Below are 24529 nucleotides of genomic sequence, written 5' to 3' on the forward strand. Positions count from 1 at the left end.
TTTGTACATACCAAAAAAAAAAAAAAAAAATCAAAGAAAGACTTAGAAAAACAATAACTCCTATCACCTCCTACAACTGGCAAACCAATTTAAATAGAACCTTTCATTAGCAAAAAAAGAAAACTTTTTAAGATACCCAAGTCTACTTAAACATAAGTGTGTACACTTATTGACTTCCTTTCAAATGCTGACAGGTGTCAATATTTTTCTCAGCCACCAAACACACATTCAAGTTTAGCCCTGTTGTCATTTCCACACATTTTCTTTCAGTAGTAAGGACAATTACATGTTTAAAATTAAAAGAAGTATCCTGATATTGTGTGCAGAGGGAAGAGTCATGGCCATCTCCATTTTTTTTTTCTACACCAACACATTCACTTGGAAGTCTAAGTACACTGTACCACAGACAATGGAAAAGAAGACAAGCCAACCAGGTTTGGAATATTCAAGTATTTCTGAACGGATGGCTAAAAATACATCTTTGGAGTGTATGAAGTTAATAAACAGTGTGAAATCTCACATTACCAATCAGTACATTAAACATATACAACTGTTGGGGACAGAAAGTGTTTTTTTCTACCCAATAACACTCATTTTTGGAGAAATAAAATAATTTTTGGAAAAAGTGCAGGATCCAAACGTTATCAAATATGTGCTTTGCAATAACATAATTTGTCTATCTACAAGTAGACCATGCGTCGAGGTTAATTAATTTCACTTTTACGAGTTATATGAATCATTTTCCCCTCCTAAACTATGTAACAGTACCTTAAGAGAAAATATTATCAAAGGAAAAATATTTAGGAATATTTGTGTTTTTTCATACTTGAAAAATTACCTGAGCCAGGCAAGCAGGGGTGTAATGGTACACGTATTTGTACCGAAAATTTCCGGTACGGGTCTTTCAGTACAGTACAGCGTTTTTCCCCTCAGGAAAATGTATAAACTCCTCGAAGAGCTGCTTTTGGGATGGTTCCAAAACGTGCTGGTTTAAACAAGCATTGAGTAAAGTGGATGCGATTAGCTCTGGTGGCCGCGTCAGAGACGAGTCCGTTCAAATGGCAGCGCGGAGAACGAGTGAACGCGGTGTTTTCTTTCTCCGTACTACTAGTATTAACGCGAATAAAAATGAATGAACATCTACACGCCTCATGGAATCGCTCAAAGGGTTTTTCAACCGCGGAAAGACGTCAACAAAACAGCATGGAAATAAAACGTCACGCAGCATATCATTTACCTCAGGCAAGTCATCGGTATCCACAGTTTGTTAGTTCACTAGAGAAACGAAGTTTAGGGAAGAGCACTTCGCGAAATATTACACGAAATATATTGTACATACTGTAATTTACCTGCTAGTCTTAATTATTTAATGCATGTTTAAATTTATGTTGTGAAACGTGAATTTTTATAATTTAATTATATGCAATTTACATGTTTGCATACATTTTTTTAAAGTTAAGTGTTGATTATTATATTTAAAAGTAAATAGCAATTAAATTTAAGCTTGGGTTAAGTTGTAAACTTATAATGTAAAGTGACTCCCTATAGTTTAAAGCATAAGCTGAAGTAGATTTTTATCACTAAGAAAATCTTAATTATAACTGAATGTATTTAAAGTGAGAGTTGTTTAGTAAACCACTGTTTATTTAAAAAAAAAAAAAAAGTTTAATTTTTTCCCCTGCTGTACCAAAATCATATCGAACCGTGACGTTAAAACCCGAGGTGAGTACGTCATATTTGTGTACCGTTACACCCCCACAGGCAAAGTATGACCAGGATAATCAACGTTGTCTTGAGAATATATAAACCACAAAAACTTCCAAACTAGGTTACTGCGAATAAAACAGGTACCCAAAATTAAATAAGACGTACACTCTCGAACTGCCATTCTTCAACTGTTTCATTACTTGCACCATGATAAAGATGAAGCAAAATTTAAAAATGGAAGTTTAAAATAGATTTGCGCTTGCGCATTATAACAAAAACACTTTATACAACTAAAACCAAACTTTCTTGCCAACATTCAATATACTGGGTTACCTAACACTGGTTTCATCCCATATGACTTGGTAGAGGTAAATGTAAGTTCATGGATGGTCAAGGTTGGTTTTAATGCGCGAGCGGACCAATTACAGTCCTAACAAGCATAAGTGACAATGCAACCAACTTTTGCAGTGATATCAGAACTCGAGATGAATGAGATCAAACAGTACCTTTCTCAAATTAAACTATTTACAGTGGAACATCAGAAGCGGTGCATCGTATCTTAATCAGAATGAACTGGTCTTTTCTTTCATCACAGTGCATGTCATTTCAGTAGGAATATATAGAAAGAGAAAAAGCAAAGTAGACTACAATCGTTTCCAGATTGGTTTTGGATTTTTATAATTAGATTTGGATTTCTCATTATTGGCCCTGCTATGCACCTATCTTTGTTATTGCACAAGACACACGGACCTTAAAACATATTGATGATAAAAATGACGTGGAATATGTGTGGTCCAAGACAGAAATAATCTCAATACAAAAAACAAAAAAAGTCCTTCTTCCTGGATTAATCTAAGTTTTTCCACACCGACCCTTGACGAGTCCGTTTCCATCCAAAATTTATTTCCATTCTTCGTCTGTTTTTTAGTTTTCCCAAACATGCATCCAACTGGCTACCGGTAACACAGCTGACATCATCTCCCATGTTTGTGGTCTAAGTCCATGCTTGAGTTTGAGTCCAAGGTTAAAGTTCAGAGACCATATGATTTCAAAAAGTGCTTTTATAGGTCAGTAGGACTTCTTCCCTCTGGGAGTTCAAGAAAGTTCATATTAACAGGTATCATCTGTGAAAAAAGGCAGATTTTAAATACAGTTATAATGCAGTTCCACTAGAAATGATTTGTTTATTACCAACTAAACCAGTAGTTCTTACCGTGATACCACCATTTTGTCTTCTTTGGATTTTTATTACATGTCCGTACATAAAATGAGTTATCGGGAGGCCGCCTCTGTAAAATATATAAAGAAATAAATATGTAAGTAGAAATAAAAATACACATAGTTTTGCTACCTGATCTCATGATGAAAATATACCTGTGGGAACGTTTTCGCAAGACACAAAATATGTACCAATAAGTACATTCGGCTGAAGTTAAAAGTTTACATATACTTTGCAGAATCTGCAAAATGTAAAAGATGTTTACATATAGTCCACAAGAGAAAATGGTTGAATTTTTAAAAATGACCCTGTTCAAAATTTTACATACCCTTCATTCTTAATACGCTGTTGTTACCTGAATGATCCACAGCTGCTTTTTTTTTTTGTTTTGTGAAAGTTGTTCACAAGTCCTTTGTTTGTCCTGAGCAGTTAAACTGTCCATTGTTCTTCAGAAAAATCCTTTAGGTCCCACGAATTCTCTAGTTTTTCAGCATTTTTGTGTATTTGAACCCTAATATGGAAGTATTACAGAAGGTTCAAACGCTCACTGATGCTTCAATGGGGGAAACAATGCATTAAGAGCCAGGGGGTGAAAACTTTTGAACAGAATGAAGATGTTACATTTTTCTTATTTTGCCTAAATATATATATATTTCCATTTAGTACTGCCCTTCAGAAGCTACAGAAGATGTTTACCAGAAGACAAAAGTTAAATTTACCCCGATCCTTAAATTCCAAAAGTTTTCACCCCCAGCTCTTAATGCATTGTGTTTCCTTCTGAAGGCGTTCAGAAAGCCTTCTGTAATAGTTGCATCCCTGAGTCACTCAGTTGTCTTTAGTGTGAAAAGATGGATCTCAAAAATCATACAGTCATTGTTGTAGAGAGTTCAAATACACAAAAATGCTGAAAAATCAAAGAATTTGTGGCACCTGAAGGATTTTTCTGAAGAACAGCGGGCAGTTTAACTGTTCACAATAAACAAGCGACTCATGAACAACTATCACTAAACAAAAAAACACAGCTGTGGATCATTCAGGTAACACAGTATTAAGAATCAAGCATATGTAAACATGTAAACAAGGGCATTTTTTATAAATTCAACTTATTTTTCTCTTGTGGACTCTATGTAAACGTCTTCAGATGCAGAATCCTTGGGTACAAATCCTGTGAAAAACACGACTCACGATGAAAGAGCTGAAAGATGAGAGATTGAAAAACAAGCTAAAATGGCATGCTTGCGATTGTTTTTACATCACATCCGCTTTTGTTTATACTATCGGGTAAGCTTAGGTGTAGTGTAGATGCTATGTTATTTTAAAATGCCACAAAGCATTAGAGTAATAGCCCCAATGAATGGACATTTCAAGTCAGAACTGTGATGACGCATACAAAACCAACATCACATTCATCTGTTCTGGGGTAGAAAAAAAAAAACTGAACAATCTTTTAGCGCCACTTAGTGGATATTTCTGTTGGAAACTTCAGTGATATATACTTATTGGTACGTATTTCGCATCTCGTGAAAATGTTCCCACAGATACGTTATCGTCATGATACCAGGTTGTATTTTTACATCCACTAGCCAATTTATTAGATGACCCTCTTTTTCTTTCAGAACTGTCTTAATTCTTTCTGGCATAGATTCAACAAGGTGCTAGAAACAGTCTTCAGAGATTTTGGTCCATATTGACATGATAACATCACACAGCTGCAGATTTGTTGGCTGCAAATCCATCATTCAAATCTTCAATTTCACCACATCCCAAAAGTGCTCTTTTGGATTGAGTTTATTACATTTAAGTGTAGTGAACTCATTGTCATGTTCAAGAAACCAGTTTAAGATGATTTGAACTTTGTGACATGGTGCGTTATCCTGGTAGAAGAAGCCATCGCAAGAATGGTACATTGTTGTCATAAAGGCATAGACATGGTCAGCAACAATACTCAGGTAGGCTGTCGTGTTTAAACGATGCTTAGTTGGTACTAAGGGGCCAAAAGTGTGCGAAGAAAATGTCCCCCACCAGCCTGAACCATTGATACAAGACAGGATCAATCCTTACACCAAAATCTGACTCTACTATCCAAAGTTTGCAGCAGAAATCAAGACTCAGAGCAGGCAACCTTTTTCCAAACTTCTATTGTTTAATTTTGGTGAGCCTGTGCAAACTGTACCCTCAGTTTCCTGTTCCTGGCTGACAGGTGTGGCACTCAGTGTGGTTTTTCTGCTGCTGTAGCCCATCTGCTTCAAGTTTTAACGTGTTGTGCATTCAGAGATGCTTTGTGTATACCTCGGTTATAACAACCTCAAACCAGTCTCCTAACCTCTGGCATTAACAAGGCATTTGCCCACAGATCTGCCGCTCGCTAGCTATTTTCTCCTTTTCAGATCATTCTCTATAAACCCTAGAGATGGCTGTGAGTGAAAACCCCAGATCATCAACAATTTCTGAAATGCAACCCTAAGTGCTCAATTACGATTTCTGCTCGGATCGGATTTTTTTGTATAGCTGTTCACATTGTTGTTTTAAATGTGGCCAGTGTCAGCTTTACAGTGTGAACAGATCATGGTTCTGAACTGACCTGCATGTGCAAAAGAACGATACGAACAGGGTTTCCATGTTTTCACAACAAAACCCACCCAATTGCTTCTCAGAACTAGTTCAAAACTAGCCCAGTGGTGTTCGGGGGGTGTCAATATCACGTTAGCGGGGGTCGCTTCAACCCACGGAGTTGTAAAACAACCCGTGGCATCTTTAGAAAAAAAAAAAAAAAAAAACAATTTCACAGGAAAACTGTGGACTTGGCAACACTTGTGCAGCGTGCTGTCAAACAAAAGTTTATTTATCATGTGTTCTGCCAGAAAGTGATATTATGTGCAGGCAATATTAAAAATAAAGACAGGGATGTTACAGAAGAGAACAGAGTTTTGAACCTTTTATGATACAAGCCCTCATTTTGCTTGTATATAGAGTTGTCACTGTAAAACTAATGAGTTCTGACACATCACTTTCCACTGACTACCTTTTGCAACCATCATGATAACTTTGGGTATGTAAAATCTTTGAAGTGACTCCCATGAGCACAAAATTGTGAAGAATGATGTGAAGAAACTAGAGTTCTGTAAAAGTTGCAAGTTGCATTGCAAAACATCTGACCTGCACTGGATTTACAACCGCATATGGAAGTGGCACAAATCGGAATTGAAAAGATCAGATTCCTTGCGGTTTGTGCTGTTCACACTGTCATGACAAAAACAGATCTGAGTCGCATCCAAATCGGATTTGGGCCACATTCTGGGCTTCTGCGGCAGATCGCACTATAAATAAAGGCATGATCACATGTCCTCCGTGTTTATTTCCGTATGACAGCTCACTGCGCAAGTGTTGCCAAGTCCACAGTTTTCCAGCAGGATTGGGCAACTTTTTCACTATTGCAGAGGGTTGTTTTTCAAAACTGTGAGTTGACGCGACCCCACTAACATGAGTTTTACCCCCCCACAAGGCATTTGGATTTGTTTTGGACTAATTCTGAAGCAATTAGGTGGATTTTGTTGTGAAAACATGGCAACCCTGTTCGTATTGTCTTTTTGTGCATGCGAGTTCAGAACCATGATCTCTTTACGCTGGAAATCTGATACTGGGCACATTTAAAACAAAAATGTAAATAGCTATACAAAAAAAACAAATAAAATTAAAAAAAAATACTAAATTCAGCACCAAGGCTCACAGTGTGAATGTAGCCTTAAATCACCTTTCTTCCCCATCCGGATGCTAAATTTGAGATAAATTTGAGAGACTCATCCTGATCATGTCTACATGCCTAAATGCATTGAGTTGCTGCAGCCTCACTGATTTGATATTTGTGATCCTGGACCACAAAACCAGTCGTAAGGAGCACAGCTATACTTGTAGCAATATCACCAACTTCATATATATTAGTTAAAATCATCGATTTTTCTTTTATGCCAATGAAATATTACGTTTATTATTATAATATTAAGGATATTAAGTAAAGATCATGTTCCATGAAGGTATTTTGTAAATTTTCTGCAGTAAATATATAAAAATGTAATTTTTGATTAGTAATATGCATTGCTAAGAACTTCATTTGGACAACTTTAATGGTGATTTTCTCAATATTTAGACTTTTTTCACCATCAGATTCCAGATTTTTAAATGCTTGTATCTTAGTTAAATATATATCCTATCCTAACAAACCATACATCAATTGAAAGCTTATTTATTCAGCTTTCAGAGGATGTATAAATCTCAATTTAAAATTGACCATTATGGTTTTGTGGTCCAGGGTCACATTTACATTAATGTGCAGTTGTACAGGTGTACCTAATGTATTGTTGTACAGGAGTGGTGGCCAAAATTATTAGAACACAAGTATTTTTACCAGCTACAAATTGTTTTAAGGCAGTTATTTCTATCTTTTGCTGTAGTGTGTCAGTGGGAAATATCAGTTTACATGTACAATCATTAATTTTGCCATTAATTATAATAACTCAGTGAGATTTTTGTTTGCACATTATCATCCAGTCTGTCTGGAACGACATCAAGAAAGAGAACAAACTGAGACAGAATGAATCCAGAAGAATTGTGGCAATGTCTCCAAGATGCTTCAAGAGACCTATATGTCAAAAATAATGTCATAGCTTTTCTTTATCAATATACTTTTATTAACTAAATTAAATCAACATTTGGTGTGACCTTTGATGTGACCTCCTTTGCGTCTGAAGCAGCTTTTGCCCTAGGTGCACTTGTGCATAGTTTTTCATGCAGTTTGTTCTGTTTCTTTATGTCATTCCACTCAGACTGGATCTAATATATGTCCCTAAGGTTGCATATATATCTGTCAATTATAAAATGTCAGTGTTAAGACACATTTAATCAAGTACTATAATTAGTAAGCCATTAATTTAGAGTGGCACCAGATATGGCTGAGTGCAGCAGTTAATGTCTTACTATTGTATCTAACGAACAAACATATCTGTCTAATATGTCCCATATTACAACCTAAAAGTGCCATATTCATCTGCACTGTAACTTTAAAATCTATAAGATACAATAACCAAGCTACAAAACAGACACTTACCTTCTCTTTGCAGCTAGACAGCATGCTAATAATGCTAAGACAAACAGACTGCACCGAAAGAGCTGGTGACCAGTCCTCCGTTAAGATGGACAGGCAGATGTGGCCATTGCTATAAACGTGGGGATGGACAGGTATATTGTCTCCTGTGAACATTACCTGTCAAAACACAACATAGACATTTGTTTTTTAGCTGTTTTAGACAAATATAGTACACTAGATGAGCATGTGCTTGCTCCAAGCTGCTCTTTTTCACACAATGAAAGGGAATGTACTGGAAGTTTATTTGTGGAACAGAATAAAAATATAAAAATAGAAATTGTGACTATGTCTCACAATACAGATTTTTTTCCCTTAGAATTTTAAAACAAACTCAGGACTACAAGATATAAACTCACAATAGCAAGAAAGAAAAAGTAAAAATCATCACAAGCTTGTTTCTGCTAAAGGTAACAAAAAAACAACCTTTTCTTCAGAATAGTGTTGCACGATATACCAGTACTTAAAAAGTATTGCGATACCGCATTTTACTACCGGTACTTTAAGAATGCATTTTAATGCATTTTAAATACTTTTTCTTCAAACTCGCTAAAATGCCAGCCTCAGCCCAACCAGAAGTACTGGTACTTACATAGAAACCTATACATCTGAGCCTGATTAAAATGCATTTTTTAAAGAAAGACATCAGATGGATTTAGCTGGTTTTGCATCTGAACTCTTCATATGAGTACATGCACAATCTCTAGAACTGCTCTGAGAGTCACTTCATGCGCATTTTACCATTTCTTTTGTGGAAAACTATCATCATATAATGAAGACCCTAAAGATCTTCAAAGCAACCCATCAAAATAAAAGTTTGGTTTAACTTGACAGTCAGAAATCTATTAATATATTACTTAATGTAAAGACAGTACTAGTACTACTAATAAAAATATTATTAAAACAATGTTTAAGGAATATTTACCAGAAAAAAATTTACCTTAATTTATTTACCAGAAAATTGTAAATACACAACACAGTATTTCTGAAAAAAAGAAATAAATAGCCTATAATAAATTAATTCTTTATCAAATCTAATTATTCTTTATAAATTCATTAGACATGCTTTCGATTATTAAAATGTAAGGAAACGATTAAAATAGAATCCAGAAAATTAATGGAAAATAGAGAAACAAAACTGAGACACAAACAAAACTGAATTTGAGAAAAATTAAAAACTTAATTTTTGTTAAACTTTTAATAAATTTCTGTTAATTCTGCAAGTTTCATAATTTCAGTTAATTAGACATGCTTTTTGATAATGTAACCATTAAATAGAGTCTAGAAAAATTAAAACAGAATTTTGGAAAAAATCAAACAGATTTCATAAGGCCCTCTTTATTTCATTTGTGTCTTTGTTTTATTGTACTTGTCCTTTAGTTTGTTACTTGCATCTAGGTTTTTATTATTAATAACAAAGATAAAATAACAAAAAATGACTATGTCATGATATAAATTGTTGTTGTGAAATAAAATTACTTTATCATGAAATAAGATTTGGCTTTATCCTTTAAGCTAACTTACCAATATAACAAAGTTGTCTACAAACCTGTAGGCTCGGTAGTTGTTCACCACAATCCTGTGTAGTGGCACTGGCATGTGATTATTATTATTTTATTTTTTAAATGGGGGATGACATGCTTTGTTTTAATAGATAAAATAACTATGATCTCCATTTGGATCATATATTATTCAGTTAGTAGCAGTAGTATTGTGATATTATAGTCAGGTATCGTATCGAATAGGGCTGTCAAACGGTACCGGGTTCGGTACTTTCGGTACTGAAATTTTAATTTCCCGCTCACATTTGAGCGCTGTTGAGCCGTTTTTTTAAACATTACTGATTGGCCATAGTGTTCACGTGCTCAACAGACATGACTGTGATTGGATACAATGATAAGCGCTTCATGCTCCTCGTCGAGCGCTTACAAATAAATAAATATTTAAAAATCAGCTCAACAGCGCTCAAATGTGAGCGGGAAATGGACGTTTTTAAAATTCCAGTACCGAAAGTACCAAACCCGGCACCGTTTGACAGCCCTAGTATCGAAGTCAAAATTTTGGTATCGTGACAACACTACTTCAGACCTCTGTTCAGAATTGTATGGAAGGCTGTTTCCACAACAGCGTTTTGGTGCCACGTTAATTTTATTTTTTTTTTTACAAATTTAAGATTAACAGATTAAAGTCATAATATTTTGAGAAAAGTCAAAATTACGAGAATAAAGTCTAATCATTATGAGAATAATGTTGAAATTGTACGAGAATAAAATTTAAAGTTTGAGAATTTAAATCGTATAAATTAAAGTTACAATATTCTGAGAGTAGGTCTATAATCTAGTCGAATCATTTAGAGGATAAAGTCAAAATTAATTGTTGAAATATGAGAATAAAATTGAAATACTACAACAATAAAGTCTAAATATTTCGAGGATAAAGTCAAAATGTTTTGAATCGTATCGTATAAATTAAAAGTAATATTTTGAGAGTAGGCCTATACTCTAGCCTGGGAGTACTGGGAGATATTCCAAAGTCTCAGCTTTCAAACTCTGTCAGTTTTATAACAAAATACAAATATTACAATAATGTGTTTTTCACGCTCTTTAATGTGGCATGACAGATCGCTGTATTCACTTCAATGAGACATTAATTTCATTAAATTAGGCTATACTGTTTTTTTCATGCCTTTTGATGTTGCTTTAAACTTGAAATAAAGAAGAAAAACACATTTATAATTTGTATTTCATGACCAAACTGACAATTTGAAAGCTGAGCTGTGTTTTATTAAAAAGCAACAAAGCACAAAATTATTGTTATTGCAACAGCCTACATGAATACTGGATGGCTGGTGTGCTGCAATTAATAAATGGAAGATGTTAAATATTATGTCCAATCATTTACTGTATTACACACTTAACGTACAGCTTGTAAATCGTCACTTAACGTTATATACCTCACGAAAGATAACAATATAACGCACGTTAACGAGTTGGAGCCCACTTCAACCTTTAGAGTGTTTTATTGTTGTTTTTAATACATGTGAGGAATGAAAGGTCGGATGCCACAGGCATTTTGGAGAGTAGGTGGTGGAATTTTCACAAAGAAAACAGTATAATTTAATGAACTGATTCACATGAATACAGCGACCTGTCACGCCACATTAAAGAGCTTGAAAAACATTACTGTAAGACACATAGTTGGTATATTGCTATAAAACTGATATTGTAACCACTGTAGACAGGCTCCAGCAGATCATATACACATGTTTTGGTCATGCCCTCGATTAGTCACTTTTTGGTCCAACGTATTTGAAACACTAGGAAAAGCACTTAATGTTGAACTTAGCCCCAATCCACTGACAGCTGTTTTTGGTGTTCTACCATACACTACTCATTCTAGTCCTATTGCTCAAGTGGTTGCTTTTACTACTTTATTAGCCAGAAGAAATATTCTCCTTAATATTCTCCTTAAATGGATCTTTTTAAATTAGAGAAATTAAGATTTATGCTTAAAGGTTCCCTTAAAACCTTTAGTAGAACCTGGGGTCCCGTCTTGAATTTCATCAAAGGCTTGCTTTGTACCTCTGACACAAACTCAGGAAACACTTACGAAATGTCTCTTTTAGGACATTGCATAATGTTGGGTATGAGAGAGCATTATTTCTCCATGTTTGTGTGTTTTTTATTATTATTTTTTTTTATTCATTTGTTTATTTATTTATTTATTTTATTATTATTATTATTTTACATTTATTTACCCCCTTTGTAGGGATGGTTAAGATCTGGGGTCGGACATGGTAAGGACATTTTGTTGTTTGCTGATCAGTGAAATTCATAATGTCCTAACAAAATGGCAATAAAAAAAGACTAAAAATAATAAAACTGATTTTGAAAGCTGAGACAAAGCTGACGCAGTACAAATAATGAATAACACAGTATTTCGACTTTACTCTCGAAATATTTCCACTTTACTCTCGAAATATTTCACCTTTATTCTCGAAATATTTCCACTTTAATCTTAGAATATTTTTTTTTACTCTTAGAATTTAAAATTAAAATTATTAAAAATAATAATAATAATAATTGTGACTTTTTAATCTCACAATTCTGACTTTTTCACAATTCTGACTTTTGTGATATAAACTTGCAATTGCGTGTTATAGTCTAAATTGCGAGACTGCTAGCAATTCTGAGAAATAAAGTCAATTCTGAGAACACATTATATCTAACATGGCTTTTTTTCTTTATTTTCTAAAATTAAAAATCAGTTAAAATTACGCAATTCTGATCTAAACTTGCAAATGTGAGAAAAATAACTTTTTCCCCCTCAAAATCGCAACTGCAAGTTAATATCACGCAACTCTGCAGGAAAAAAGTCAGAACTGCGAGATATAAACTTGCAATTGCGAGAAAAAGTCAGAATTGTGAGACACAAACTCGCATTTGCAAGAAAAAAAGCAGAATTGCAAGTTATCTCGAAATTCTGACTTCTCACAATTGCAAATTATTATCATGCAATTCTGAGAAAAAAAGTCAGATTTTTTAAGATATAAACTTGCATTTGGGAGAAAAAAAAAATCTGTATTGTGAGATATAAACTCACAATTAAAAAAAGCCAGAATTGTGAGATACAAACTAGCTTTGGGGAGAAAAAAAGTCTGAGCAAGTTTCTATTTTTTCCTCAATTCTTTGCAATTCTGAGAATTGTGTTTATAAAAGACCACTTTCATTGTGGAATAGAGCAGCATGGACATTCTTCAAAACATCTCCTTTTGTGTTCCACAGAACAAAGAAATTCACATGGATTTGGTAGGATTTAAAATGTAAATAATGACAGAACTTTCATTTTGGGGTGAACTATCCCTTTAAATCATAAGCCGGTGCTTAGTCCTCACAATTGGCATGAGGCCGCTAGATTAGGAGGTAGAGACAGAGACAGCCGGCTGAATGAGAAGCCGGCGCCAGATCCGGACTTATATGAGAAAAAGCATAGAGTGCTTGCGGTCAGAGGGAAAAAATAGCCAGTGTTTCACTCCCGATTAAATGCACTTAATGCTCACAAACTCTGCTAGGGCCACTTCAGCAACAAAAAAAGGTCATTTATCAGTCACCTTTGGTCTCAAGTGCTGCCGTGTTTTATCGCATTTAAAACTCCTTTGACTTACTTTTGCTCTATTTACACTTTCGGCTTTCCATCAACAGCATTTCTGTCACACTGTGACATGGTTTTTAACCATAACAGTACCCATATCCATATACTCATGCTGTTCTTATCCCTAAAAGCCTTAGCAGTGTGTGAGCTTGTTTATCTAATTTGGTCTATACCACTCTGCTATTTATAGTGGGACTGATATGTAAAATAAGATCAGAGCTGAGCCTGATCCCATTAAATGTGGCCTTTAAATCTCCAGTCTATAAGATCAAAATGCCCTTGTGCGGATTGATCCTATTATTTTACTGTTTAGGTGTAAAACAGATTTTAATGACCATTAAATGTTCATCTGGCTGCTACAAATGTAAAGGGCGTCCAGCAATTTACAAAGATTAAATATTAGATGAAAAACAAACCAAACTAAAATGTTTGAAGTTTAAAAAAATGCAGTTGAAGTACTAAAATTACTAACAGAAATAAAACTAAAATAAAAATAAATTAAAACTATTTAGAATTATAAAAAAAAAGTAATACAAATGACAAAAGCACATAATAAAATTTACTTAAAATTAAACAAAATAACTTAAAACTCAAAATATAAAAATGAATGCCAATTCAAAATAATAATAAAAAACTATGATTGTGTATAAATATTTGGCATTCTGAGTGAGTTTTAAAAAAATAAATAAAAAAATTGATGAAACAAACAAATAACATGTATTCTAAAAACAATATAAAACAAATAATTGATTTTTTTTTGATGAAATACAGAGTTAACAGTTTACTTCACTATATTACAATTCAATTCTAATCGAATAATAGCGAACTATATATCATTGGAAGGGTCTAACAGACTCTTAAACAGATATTTTACCACTGTTTTTGTTGCAAATTATGTGGGAACAGTAATAGATTAATTTATTATAAGAGTGACCTCTGACACCAAAAGTCTTTTTTTGTTGCCTTTTTCCCCCAAGTATGTTTTAGAAATAATCACAAATTATATATCAGTTGAGTTTAAAAAGTTTAAAACCCTCAAAATTCATCCTTTGAAACCCATTTTAAAATCTAACACTGCATTACTATGGAAATGGTACTTCAAAATAATATTAGAAAATGTATTTGTTGTGAATTATAATAATATACGTTTGGATAGTGCACTTTCACGTTCTTTAGTCGTGAAGAAATTATGGTTTTTGAGGAAAGCATATAGGGATTTTTCTCCATATAATGGACTTCATTGGTGCCCCTGATTTTGAACTTCCAAAAAGTAGTTTAAATGCAGCTTCAAAGGGCTCTAAACGATCCCAGCCGAGGAAGAAGGGTCTTATCTAGCGAAATGATCAGTCATTTTTTTGGGAAAATAAAAATTTGTATATTTTTTAAGCACAGAAGCTCATGTAGGCTCTGGGATGCGCGTTCACAACGCTACGTATTGAATCATGTCGAAAGGTCACGTGGAACTACAGACCCAGTGTTTACAAAGCGAATGCGCAAACACTAAGAAAGTGCTATTTCGGGCGATTCTGAAGTTGTAGCAGAAAATAAGATGGAGTTTTTCGACATACTCCACCTTTTTGAACCGGAGTACACAGACGATGAACTTAGATGTGATCCGTATTAGTGATGGGAAGCTCATTTTACCGAGACCTTTGAGTCTCGTTCAGCAAAATGAACTAATCTTTTTGAGTCATTCCGTTGATTTCGCTCATTTTAGCAAAATCAGGTCACGTGAGCCCCATAAAGATGAACGAACGACTCAAAAAACCCGAAGACTCGAAACAGGTGAACTAATTCCAGTACAGAACCTACTAGGATGTTGCGCATGCGCGACTGAACGAATCACTCACCAAGACCACTCGTTCTTCCTGAGCCACATTAAAGATTTGTTCAAAATGAAAGAATCGTTCAAGAACGACCCATCACTAATTCGTAGCATTGTGGACGTGCATCCCAGAGCCTGTGCTACACGAGCTTTCGTGCTTAATAAGTACACAAATGTTTATTTTTTGAGAAAATGACAGATTGTTTCGCCCTTTGAAGCTGCATTTAAACTACATTTTGAAAGTTCAAAATTGGGGCACCAATGATGTCCATTATATGAAGAAAAATCCTGAAATGTTTTCCTCAAAAACCACAATTTCTTTACGACTGAAGACAGAAAGATATGAACATCTTGGATGACAAGGGGGTGAGTAAATTATTTGTAAACTGTTGTTCTGGAAGTGGACTTCTCCTTTAAAGGATTTGTTCATTTCCAGAATAAAAAATTCCTGGGCATTTACTCACCCCCTTGTCATCCAAGATGTTCATGTCTTTCTTTCTTCAGTCGAAAAGAAATGAAGGTTTTTAAGGAAAACATTCCAGGATTTTTCTCCATATAGCAGACTTGGGGGGATCGGGTTGAAGATCCAAACTGCAGTTTCAGTGCTGCTTCAAAGGGCTCTACACGATCCCATTCAAGGAACAAGGGTCTTATCTAATGAAACATTGATTTTCTAAAAAAATAAAAATAAAATGTACATTCTTTTTAACCATAAATGCTAGTCTTCCACTAGCTCTGTGAAAGGTTACACATGGTTAGTTTTTCATCTGTGTACTTCGGTTCAGAAAGGTAAGGTAGAGCGAAAAACTCCATCTCATTTTTTCCTCCAACTTCAAAATCATCCGCCATCGCTGTTTTACATTTTTTAGAGGCCGTTTGACATTCTTTGCACATGCGCTTCGTAAACACTGGATCAGTATTTCCGCCTAACGCCAGGCGTTACCTTTCCAACATGACTATGTAATGTGTGAAGTCAAACTAGTGCAAGACAACCATTTGTGGTTAAAAGGTATATAAATGTTATTTTTTTTAGAAAATGATCGATTGTTTGGCTAGATAAGACCCTTATTCCTCGGCTGGGATCGTGTAGAGCTTTTGAAGCTGCGTTGAAACTGCAATTTGGACCCTCAACCCCTTGGCTACCATTAAAGTCCACTATATGGAGAAAAATCCTGTAATGTTTTCCACAAAAATCTTCATTTCTTTTCATCTCAATAAAGGCATGAACATCTTGGATGACACAGGGGTGAGTAATTTAATCAGGAAATTTTTATTCTGCAAGTGAACTAATCTTTTAACAAGTAATATTTAGACCTACCTGAGGTGAGTCAAAGGGATAACGACTACTAAATTTAAAAAGAAGCTGAAATTTCTCCCCCTCGTAAAGAGTACCAGAGGCTCCTTCCATATCCACAATCCATCTGTAAAAAGAAACAGAAAGACATTAATAATAAAGCATTTTGGTTGGGTAAACGGTCTCCTAAACTATTCAAAAGATGCATACATACTAGCAACAGAGTAAACCACTGAGAAAAAAACAGAACTACTCTACATCCAGCCATCAGAGCGTTTCAGCCATAAGAGGCCTGGAGAAGAATTAAATATGAGAGAAACAGAAAGTACCAAGAAAATGAGCAATAAAAGACTAGACGAGAGCCATTAAATAGCAGGACTATGTCAGGGGTCAAATAGATGACAGCTTATTCCGGCAATAAAATCCCTGACCCAAGCTCTCCAGGATAATCCAGTCAATTTTTAGTGAATTTGGTGCTCTCCAAATTGATGGGGAGCAACCTGACAAACTTCCTTTCCAAGTAACAAAGGTATTCAGGTGAGAGTGAGAATGAACAGTGAAGTAATGAATAAAGTGTTTTTTCCTGACTCAACAAACACTCACTGTCCATTCACTGGGACGTGTCTCTGTGCGTGTCCTTTACTAATTCCAAAGCCTTTTGCACTGAGATTACTAACATACAATGCCTGATATCACTGGAGGAAACATCTGGCATAGAGGGCGATATAAATTCTGAGAGATTAATGAACTTCAGTTTTTTGGAACAGAAATGCACCCTATTATATAAAAAGGTCATTTCTCATGTCGACAAGGTAGCCTAAAATAAACTGAATTTGCTTAGATTGTAGCTGAACAATTTAAAATGCTCTACATCTTTAATTTTCCATCTCTGACGTTATTAATACACATAATGTCGGATGATGATGATGATGATATCAAAAATACATAAACTACCATTTAAAAATTTGAGGTTGATAAAAAAGCCATCTGTAAAAAAAATTATACATATATATATACATACATATATATATTTTTTGTATGTTATAAATGTTTTTACTATTACTTTTGATCAATTTAACGCATCCTCGCTGAAAAAAAAAAAACAATATTGCTTAAAAAAAATAAATAAATAAATAAAAAAACACACATTGGCCCTAAACTTATAGACAGTATAGTGAAACAAACAGACAAATAAATAAACAGTAACCTTGTTTAAAAAAAAAAAAAAAAAAAAAAAAAAAAAAAAAAAAAAGTATAATGTAAGTAATATACATAACGTAAATCTTCTTTAAAAAATTGTTTTAACTAATCTTATATCTTCTAAAAAAAATCATGCTGGGTTTCAATTATGTTTAAATTACACAGCAATTATTATTTATTTGCCATATTTTACATTTGGATTTATTTTACACTGCCGTTCAAAAGTTTGGGATCTTTTAATGTTTTTTAAAAGAAGTCTTTTCTGCTCATATTAAAAACACAGAAAAAAACAGTAATATTGTGAAATAATATTGCAATTTAAAATAGTGGTTTTCTATTTAAAAAAAAAAACTTTAAAGCATAATTTATTCCTGTGATGCAAAGCTGAATTTTCAGCATCATTACTCCAGTCTTCAGTGTCACATGATCCTTCAGAAAATATTCTAACATGCTGATTTATAATCAATATTGAAAATAGTTGTGCTGCTTATTTTTTTTACATTTTCAATTATTTTATCCTATAATCCTTTATTTAAGATTCTTTGATGAATAAATCAGCATATTAAAAGGATTTCTGAAGGATTATGTGACACTTAAGACTTGAGTAATTATGCTGAAAATTCAGCTTTGCTGAATCACAGAAAAAAAATGTAAGTATATTAAAATAGAAAAATGTTATTTTAAATTGAAATAATATTTCATACTACTTTTTTTCTTTATTTTTATAAGAGACTTAAAAATCCGATACAAAACTTTTGAACAGCAGTGTGAATTACTTAAATTATTTTTTTATTTTAAAAGCATAGACAATGCCTTTCACCATCAAAACATGAGCTCTGTTGTGGGTTGGTTTTGTGTTTGAAACAAAAAAAAAAAAAAAAATTCAACATCAAATCAGATAAATGCATCAAAAATATGAACAGCTGTAACCATATTTAATGAATTTATCATGTTAATGTATTAACTTAGTACACATACACATTTGAATTTGGAATATCAATGTCTGCTACCAGAAACCTACTGCAGTCAGATAAAGTGACATCAACAATGTCATTTTCCTGCCACAGTATTATCATATCTCCAGCAGCCTTTTGCTTTCAGAGGAGAGAGAACATTCCAGAGATGGAGCGGAAATATTGCTGGACCATCAGTGCTGCGTCGACACATCAGCTCACATTTCTGCCCTTTGGTCTGTATTACACTAGCGGTCATAAGATTTTTATTAGTCATAAGATTTTTATTAGTGTTATAAGTCTCTTATGCTTACTAAGGGTGCATTTATTCAATTAAAAAAAATTACAGTAATGTCAAATATTATTAAATTGTAAAAGAACTGTGTTCTAAAGTAATATATTTTAAAAACAAATTTATTCATGTAATGGCAAAGCTGAATTTTTAGCATCATTACTCCAGTCTTCAGTGTCACATGATCCTTCAGAAATCATTTTAATATGATGATTTGTTGCTCATAACATTTCTTTTTATTATAAATGTTGAAATAGGGCTGCACGATTATGACAAAAATCATAATTGTCAATTATTCCCTTGAAATTGTAATTGTGATTATTAATTACGATGATCACAATGTACATTGATGTTTTGAATAACTTTATACCATTGTTTGAAGCAACTGCATGCCACATTTTTATATATAGTTTCTTATTTAAATATTTAAAAAAAGTTTTAAAAAATATAAAATTAAAACAATGGAAAAAAAAAAACAAAAAAAAACGCTAAGATAACCTGTAGGAAAAATATACTCTCTCTCTCACACACACACACACACACACATCTTAAGAAAGCAGAATAATATAAGTGGATTTTTTTTTTTGTAATTGTGCCTTTGAACAATTACATAATTGTGGCATCTGTAATTGTAATAACGATTAGAAATTTGATTAATTGTGCAACCCTATGTTGAAAACGTGATACACTACCATTCAAAAGTTTGGGGTAAGCTTTGAAAAAAGCTTAGTTTTGAAAAAAAAATAATGCTTTTTTTTTTTTTAATAGAATTTCTACTGCAAATAAATACTGTTTTAAAAACTCTACTCAGCATAGAATCCCAGGAGAAAAAAAAACAATGTATCATGATTTTAGAATGATTTCTGTGACACAGAAGACTGTCGTAACGGCTGCTGGAAATTCAGCTTTGTCAAAACTGGAATGAATTAAAATAAATTTAAATACAAAAAGTTCTTTTAAACTGAAACAATATCTCACAACGTTACTGCTTTACTGTACCTATAATAAAAAAAATAATAATAATAAGCACTTATGACCTGTAGTATATTACTTCACATGAGAGAAGACACTAAGAAATAGTCTAGAATAAGAGTTTACATTACCAGTCAAAAGTTTTTTTTATGTTTTTAAAGAAGTCTCTTCTGCTCACCAAGCCTGTTTATTTGATCCTAAAGTACAGCAAAAACAGTAACATTTTGAAATATTTTCACTAGCTAAAATAACAATTTTTCTATTCGAATATATTTTAAAATGTTATTTATTCCTGTCATTTCAAAGCTGAATTTTTAGCATCATTACTTCAGTCACATGATCCTTCAGAAAACGTTCTAATATTCTGATTTGCTGCTCAAAAAACATTTATTATTATGTTAAGAATTTTCTTTGATGAATTCAGAAGAACAGAATTTATCTGAAATAGAAATCTTTTGAAACATTATAAATGTCTTTATCATCACTTTTGATCAATTTAAAGCATTCTTGCTAATTAAAAGTATTAATTTCTATAATTTCTTTTTTTTTTTTAAAGGCTATAGTGTATAATGTTACAAAAGCATTTTATTTCAGATAAATGCTGATATTTGGATCTTTCTGTTCATCAAAGAATCCTTAAAAAAATACCCAACTGTTTTAAATATTGATAATAATAATAATAATAATAATAAATGTTTCTTGCACAGCAAGTCACCATATTAGAATGATTTTTGAAGAATCATGTGACACTGAAGACTGAAGTGACGATGCTGAAAATGCAGCTTTGATCACAGGAATAAATTACATTTGAAAATATATTTAAATAGAAAGCAGTTATTTTAAATAGTAAAACAGTTTTAAATAGTTTTTGCTGTACTTTGGATCAAATAAATGCAGGCTTGGTGACCAGAAGAGATTAAAAATCTTACCGTTCAAAAACTTTTGACTGATAGTGTATTTTTAGGTTAAACCTAAACCTCTGTTTTCCTATGTAGCATACCTGACAAATCTGCATCAGAGAACCTTTTGCATTTACAACTTGATGAACAACAATGAACACAAAGACCAATCAGTTCAAGACAAACACGTCTGGCAAGTTGCTAAACTTGTAACACATACCTGACATTTCTTTGACATATGTATGTACCAAAACAAGGCTACAAAGCTGCAACCGAATAAAAATGAAATTTCGTTCTTCAGTCGTAAAGAAATTACATTTTTTGAGGAAAACATTTCTGCATTTTTCCCCATATAATGGACTGATATGGTCCCCCGAGTTTGAACTTCCAAAATGCAGTTTAAATGAAGTTTCAAACGATCCCAAATGTGGTTGTAAACGATCCCAGCCGAGAAAGAAGGGTCTTATCTAGCGAAACGATTGGTTATTTTAGTAAAAATAATACAATTTATATACTTTTTAATGTCAAATTACACGTCTAGTCTTACTCTGCCTGGACTGTTTTTGTTCCGGTTCATGCCAGTTAGGGTATGTTGAAAAACTCCCTCAACTTCGAAATCGTCCTATATTGCTGTTTTACCTTTTTTTGTTAAGGGTGTTTGATCTTTTTTGCATGTTCACTTTGCAACGACTGGGTCAGTACTTCTGCAGTGATGTAGGATGATTTTGAAACTACTTTTTAAGTTGTGGGAAGAAATACAATTGGAGTTTTTCGACATACCCTAACTAGAGAAAGAGAGAAAAGCAAGACGAGCGTTTGAGATTAAAAAGTATTTAAATTGTATTTTTTTAATAAAAATAACCAATTGTTTCGCTAGATAAGACCCTTCTTCCTCAGCTGGGATCGTTTACAACCGCATTCGGGATCGTTCGAAGCCGCACTTGAACTGCCTTTTGAACGTTCAAACTTAGGGCACCATATCAGTCCATTATATGGAGAAAAACGCTTAAATGTTTTCCTCAAAAAAATATAATTTCTTTACGACTGAAGAAAGACATGAACATCTTGGATGACAAGGGGGTGAGTACATTATATATGAATCTTTGGACTTCTCCTTTAACTCACATTATCACATTACGTTCCCACAATAATAACCACAGCTACATAGAAGAAACATTACATTTATAACCCTTGTCTGTCAAAGTTTAGCTTTCCAAAAGCTAGATTATATCAGCGATTCATTTTAATTACTACCACGCAGAAAGACATATGCGAAGACAGCTCTTTTCCAATTTCTGATCTAACTAGTACACACGCCACTGAGCACAAGATTGGTTACACTCTTGATTCAGTTACGCAGTCCTTTCTGGAACAATCTGACGCACCTTTTTTTTGTCTTGTGACAGCTTTTTCCCATAAAAGACTGCTAGATATTTCCAGACATGGATACGACCACAAGCACGAGCCAAAAAGAGGTCAGTAAGGTTTGTTACGGCAATACTACCCTCACAAGCTGACAACTTTAATTTTTGATTAGTCTGAGCAGACATACTATACATCAGGCAGAGCAGCCTTACAAATTACACCAATTGTGAAAGGTTTGGTTTAAAATTGATAACATTTAAAAACACAATAGACACACTGGGTGAGTTTTCTAGGTCGGACCTGACAACAATGAGTAACGCCTAATAATAAGTTAAAAACAACAATGACTCATTGAACTTTTAAATGCTTCCCCTGTGACGGTCCATGATACAGGACGGCCTGAGAAAGCTCGACTGTTAATAAGTACACCATGATCACACACACGGGTATAAGATTAAACGAAGAGCCGGGAAATGACGGTCTTACTGTGTGATGGTGTTCTGTACGCTCTTCTCATTTAGGGTCATTCCGGGAGGCGGATCATTCTGCAAGGCTAGCAGTTCCTTCTGTAACCTTTTCTGTTGAGAAAAAGACAAAGTGTTAAACAAAGAAAAGAAGAGAAAAGTTTCTGTAAGACTGTATATTTAGTGTGTGTGCGCATATATATGTATATATATATATATATATACACATATACACACACACATATTACACATACAGACAGATAGATAGATAGATAGATAGATAGATAAATATAGATTAAATAGCAATTTAATGTTAGGAAGAAAAAAAGATACACTGTTAATAATAAATAAACAAGAAAAATAAATAAATAAACAATTTTTCATTAAAAAAAAATAATTCACAATTTATAAAATAATAAATAATGTTCATGTAAGCATTTAGTTATTTAATTTTGGAAAACTAAACCCACACACACACTACCAGTCAAAAGTTTTTGAACAGTAAGATTTTTTATGTTTTTTAAAGAAGTCTCTACTGCTCACCAAGCCTGCATTTATATGACCTAAAATACAGCAAAAACCGTAAAAAAATTTTTAAAAGTTTTTTACTATTTAAAATAAATGTTTTCTATTTGAATATATTTTAAAATGTAATTTATTCCTGTGATTTCAAAGCTGAATTTTAGCATCATTACTCCAGTCACATGATCCTTCAGAAATCAAACTATTCTGATTTGCTACTCAAAAACATTTATTATTATTATTATCATTATTATTATGTTGCAAACAGCTGAGTAGAATTTTTTCAGGTTCCATTGATGAATAGAAAGTTCAGAAGAACAGCATTTACCTGAAACAGAAATCTTTTGTAACATTAGAAATGTCTTTATCACCACTTTTAAAGCATCCTTTCTAAATAAAAGTATTAATTTCTATTTATTTCCCCCCCAAAAATAAAAATAAATAAAAATACTGAGTCCAAGCTTTTATTTCAGATAAATGCTGATCTTTGAACCTACCAAAGAATCCTGAAAAACATGTATTTAACTGTTTTACATATTGATAATAATAGTAAAATCAGCATATTAGAATGATTTCTAAAGAAAAAAAAATGTAGCTTTGATTACAGGAATAAATTACATTTTAAAATACATTAAAAATAGAAAACAGTTATTTTAAATAGTAGAAATAATTAAAAATACTTCGGGCTTGGTGAGAAAAAGAGACATTTCAAAAAAAAAAAAAACATTCAAAATTTTTACTGCTCATAAACTTTTGACTGGTAGTAATTATACAGAGGATACTTGCCATTAAAAAAAGAATTGAAAACCACTTCATGTAAAGAATATGACAGAGTCAGAGTTAGTACTTCAAAAAAGTTGTATGAGATACATCCGGGAAATTAAATTTAGTACAGTATTCAAAATACTGTTATGACTAACTATACACAACCTCTTACTTTTACATTCATTTGAATATTTATACCACTAAGAGCTGTGTGACAACAAACACTGCCTGTATTTTGTCATTCCTAATATTCAACACAGTCTTACACATTAAGATAATTTAAATTTCCTGTCAAATATCACAAATATCCCTGCAAGCCTGAATAAAAATAGGTAAACATACCGATAGTATGATTTCAAGCCATTCAGAAACAAACTCCTGATACTTATAGTAACAACACGTTGCTTCTACTCATTAGGTTGCCTGTGTTTGCGGTAAATCAGTAGTTTATGTGAGTCCTGCTCGCCAGCTGTTGCTTTTAAAGCACCGATAATTCTCACCCTGACAGCTCAGGAGCAGCGAGGAGGACAACTTGTGATTTCACAAATAACACAACAATGTTCGATCCCTTAATTAGGCGTATCCAAAAAAGCACCATTTCCTCTATCAGAGAAGACACACTCGACACCTGATCAAGGAGTGATTGATAGATTAAACAGAGCTAGATGTCAGCTGTGATCTTACCTGCATCGACGCCATGATGGATCCCCCTGCATCAGTGGCGCACAGTAACGCAGGGCGACTGACGTCACCGTCACGTGACA

The 24529-nt window shown here is 33.3% G+C and overlaps 1 protein-coding gene across 2 annotated transcripts in view; it reads right to left on the minus strand.

The window, feature by feature from the left end:
- The window catches only part of ube2wb (ubiquitin conjugating enzyme E2 Wb), a 24578-nt gene extending 49 nt beyond the window's left edge, over positions 1-24529 (minus strand). The window contains exons 1-6 of one of the 2 annotated variants that reach the window (XM_051098431.1): positions 24450-24529; positions 22501-22592; positions 16358-16460; positions 8028-8183; positions 2921-2996; positions 1-2831 (exon numbers count right to left, since the gene is read on the minus strand). The exon at positions 1-2831 is cut by the window's left edge and continues 49 nt beyond it. In XM_051098431.1, coding sequence (XP_050954388.1) covers positions 2818-2831; positions 2921-2996; positions 8028-8183; positions 16358-16460; positions 22501-22592; positions 24450-24464 — 456 coding nt within the window. In that variant the 5' untranslated portion in view covers positions 24465-24529 and the 3' untranslated portion in view covers positions 1-2817. Of the gene's footprint in view, positions 2832-2920; positions 2997-8027; positions 8184-16357; positions 16461-22500; positions 22593-24107; positions 24297-24449 lie in introns of those variants that run through there. The other variant, XM_051098432.1, reaches the window with a different exon arrangement.

This window comes from Labeo rohita, chromosome 24 (genome assembly GCF_022985175.1).
Source record: "Labeo rohita strain BAU-BD-2019 chromosome 24, IGBB_LRoh.1.0, whole genome shotgun sequence".
Classification (NCBI taxonomy): domain Eukaryota; kingdom Metazoa; phylum Chordata; class Actinopteri; order Cypriniformes; family Cyprinidae; genus Labeo; species Labeo rohita.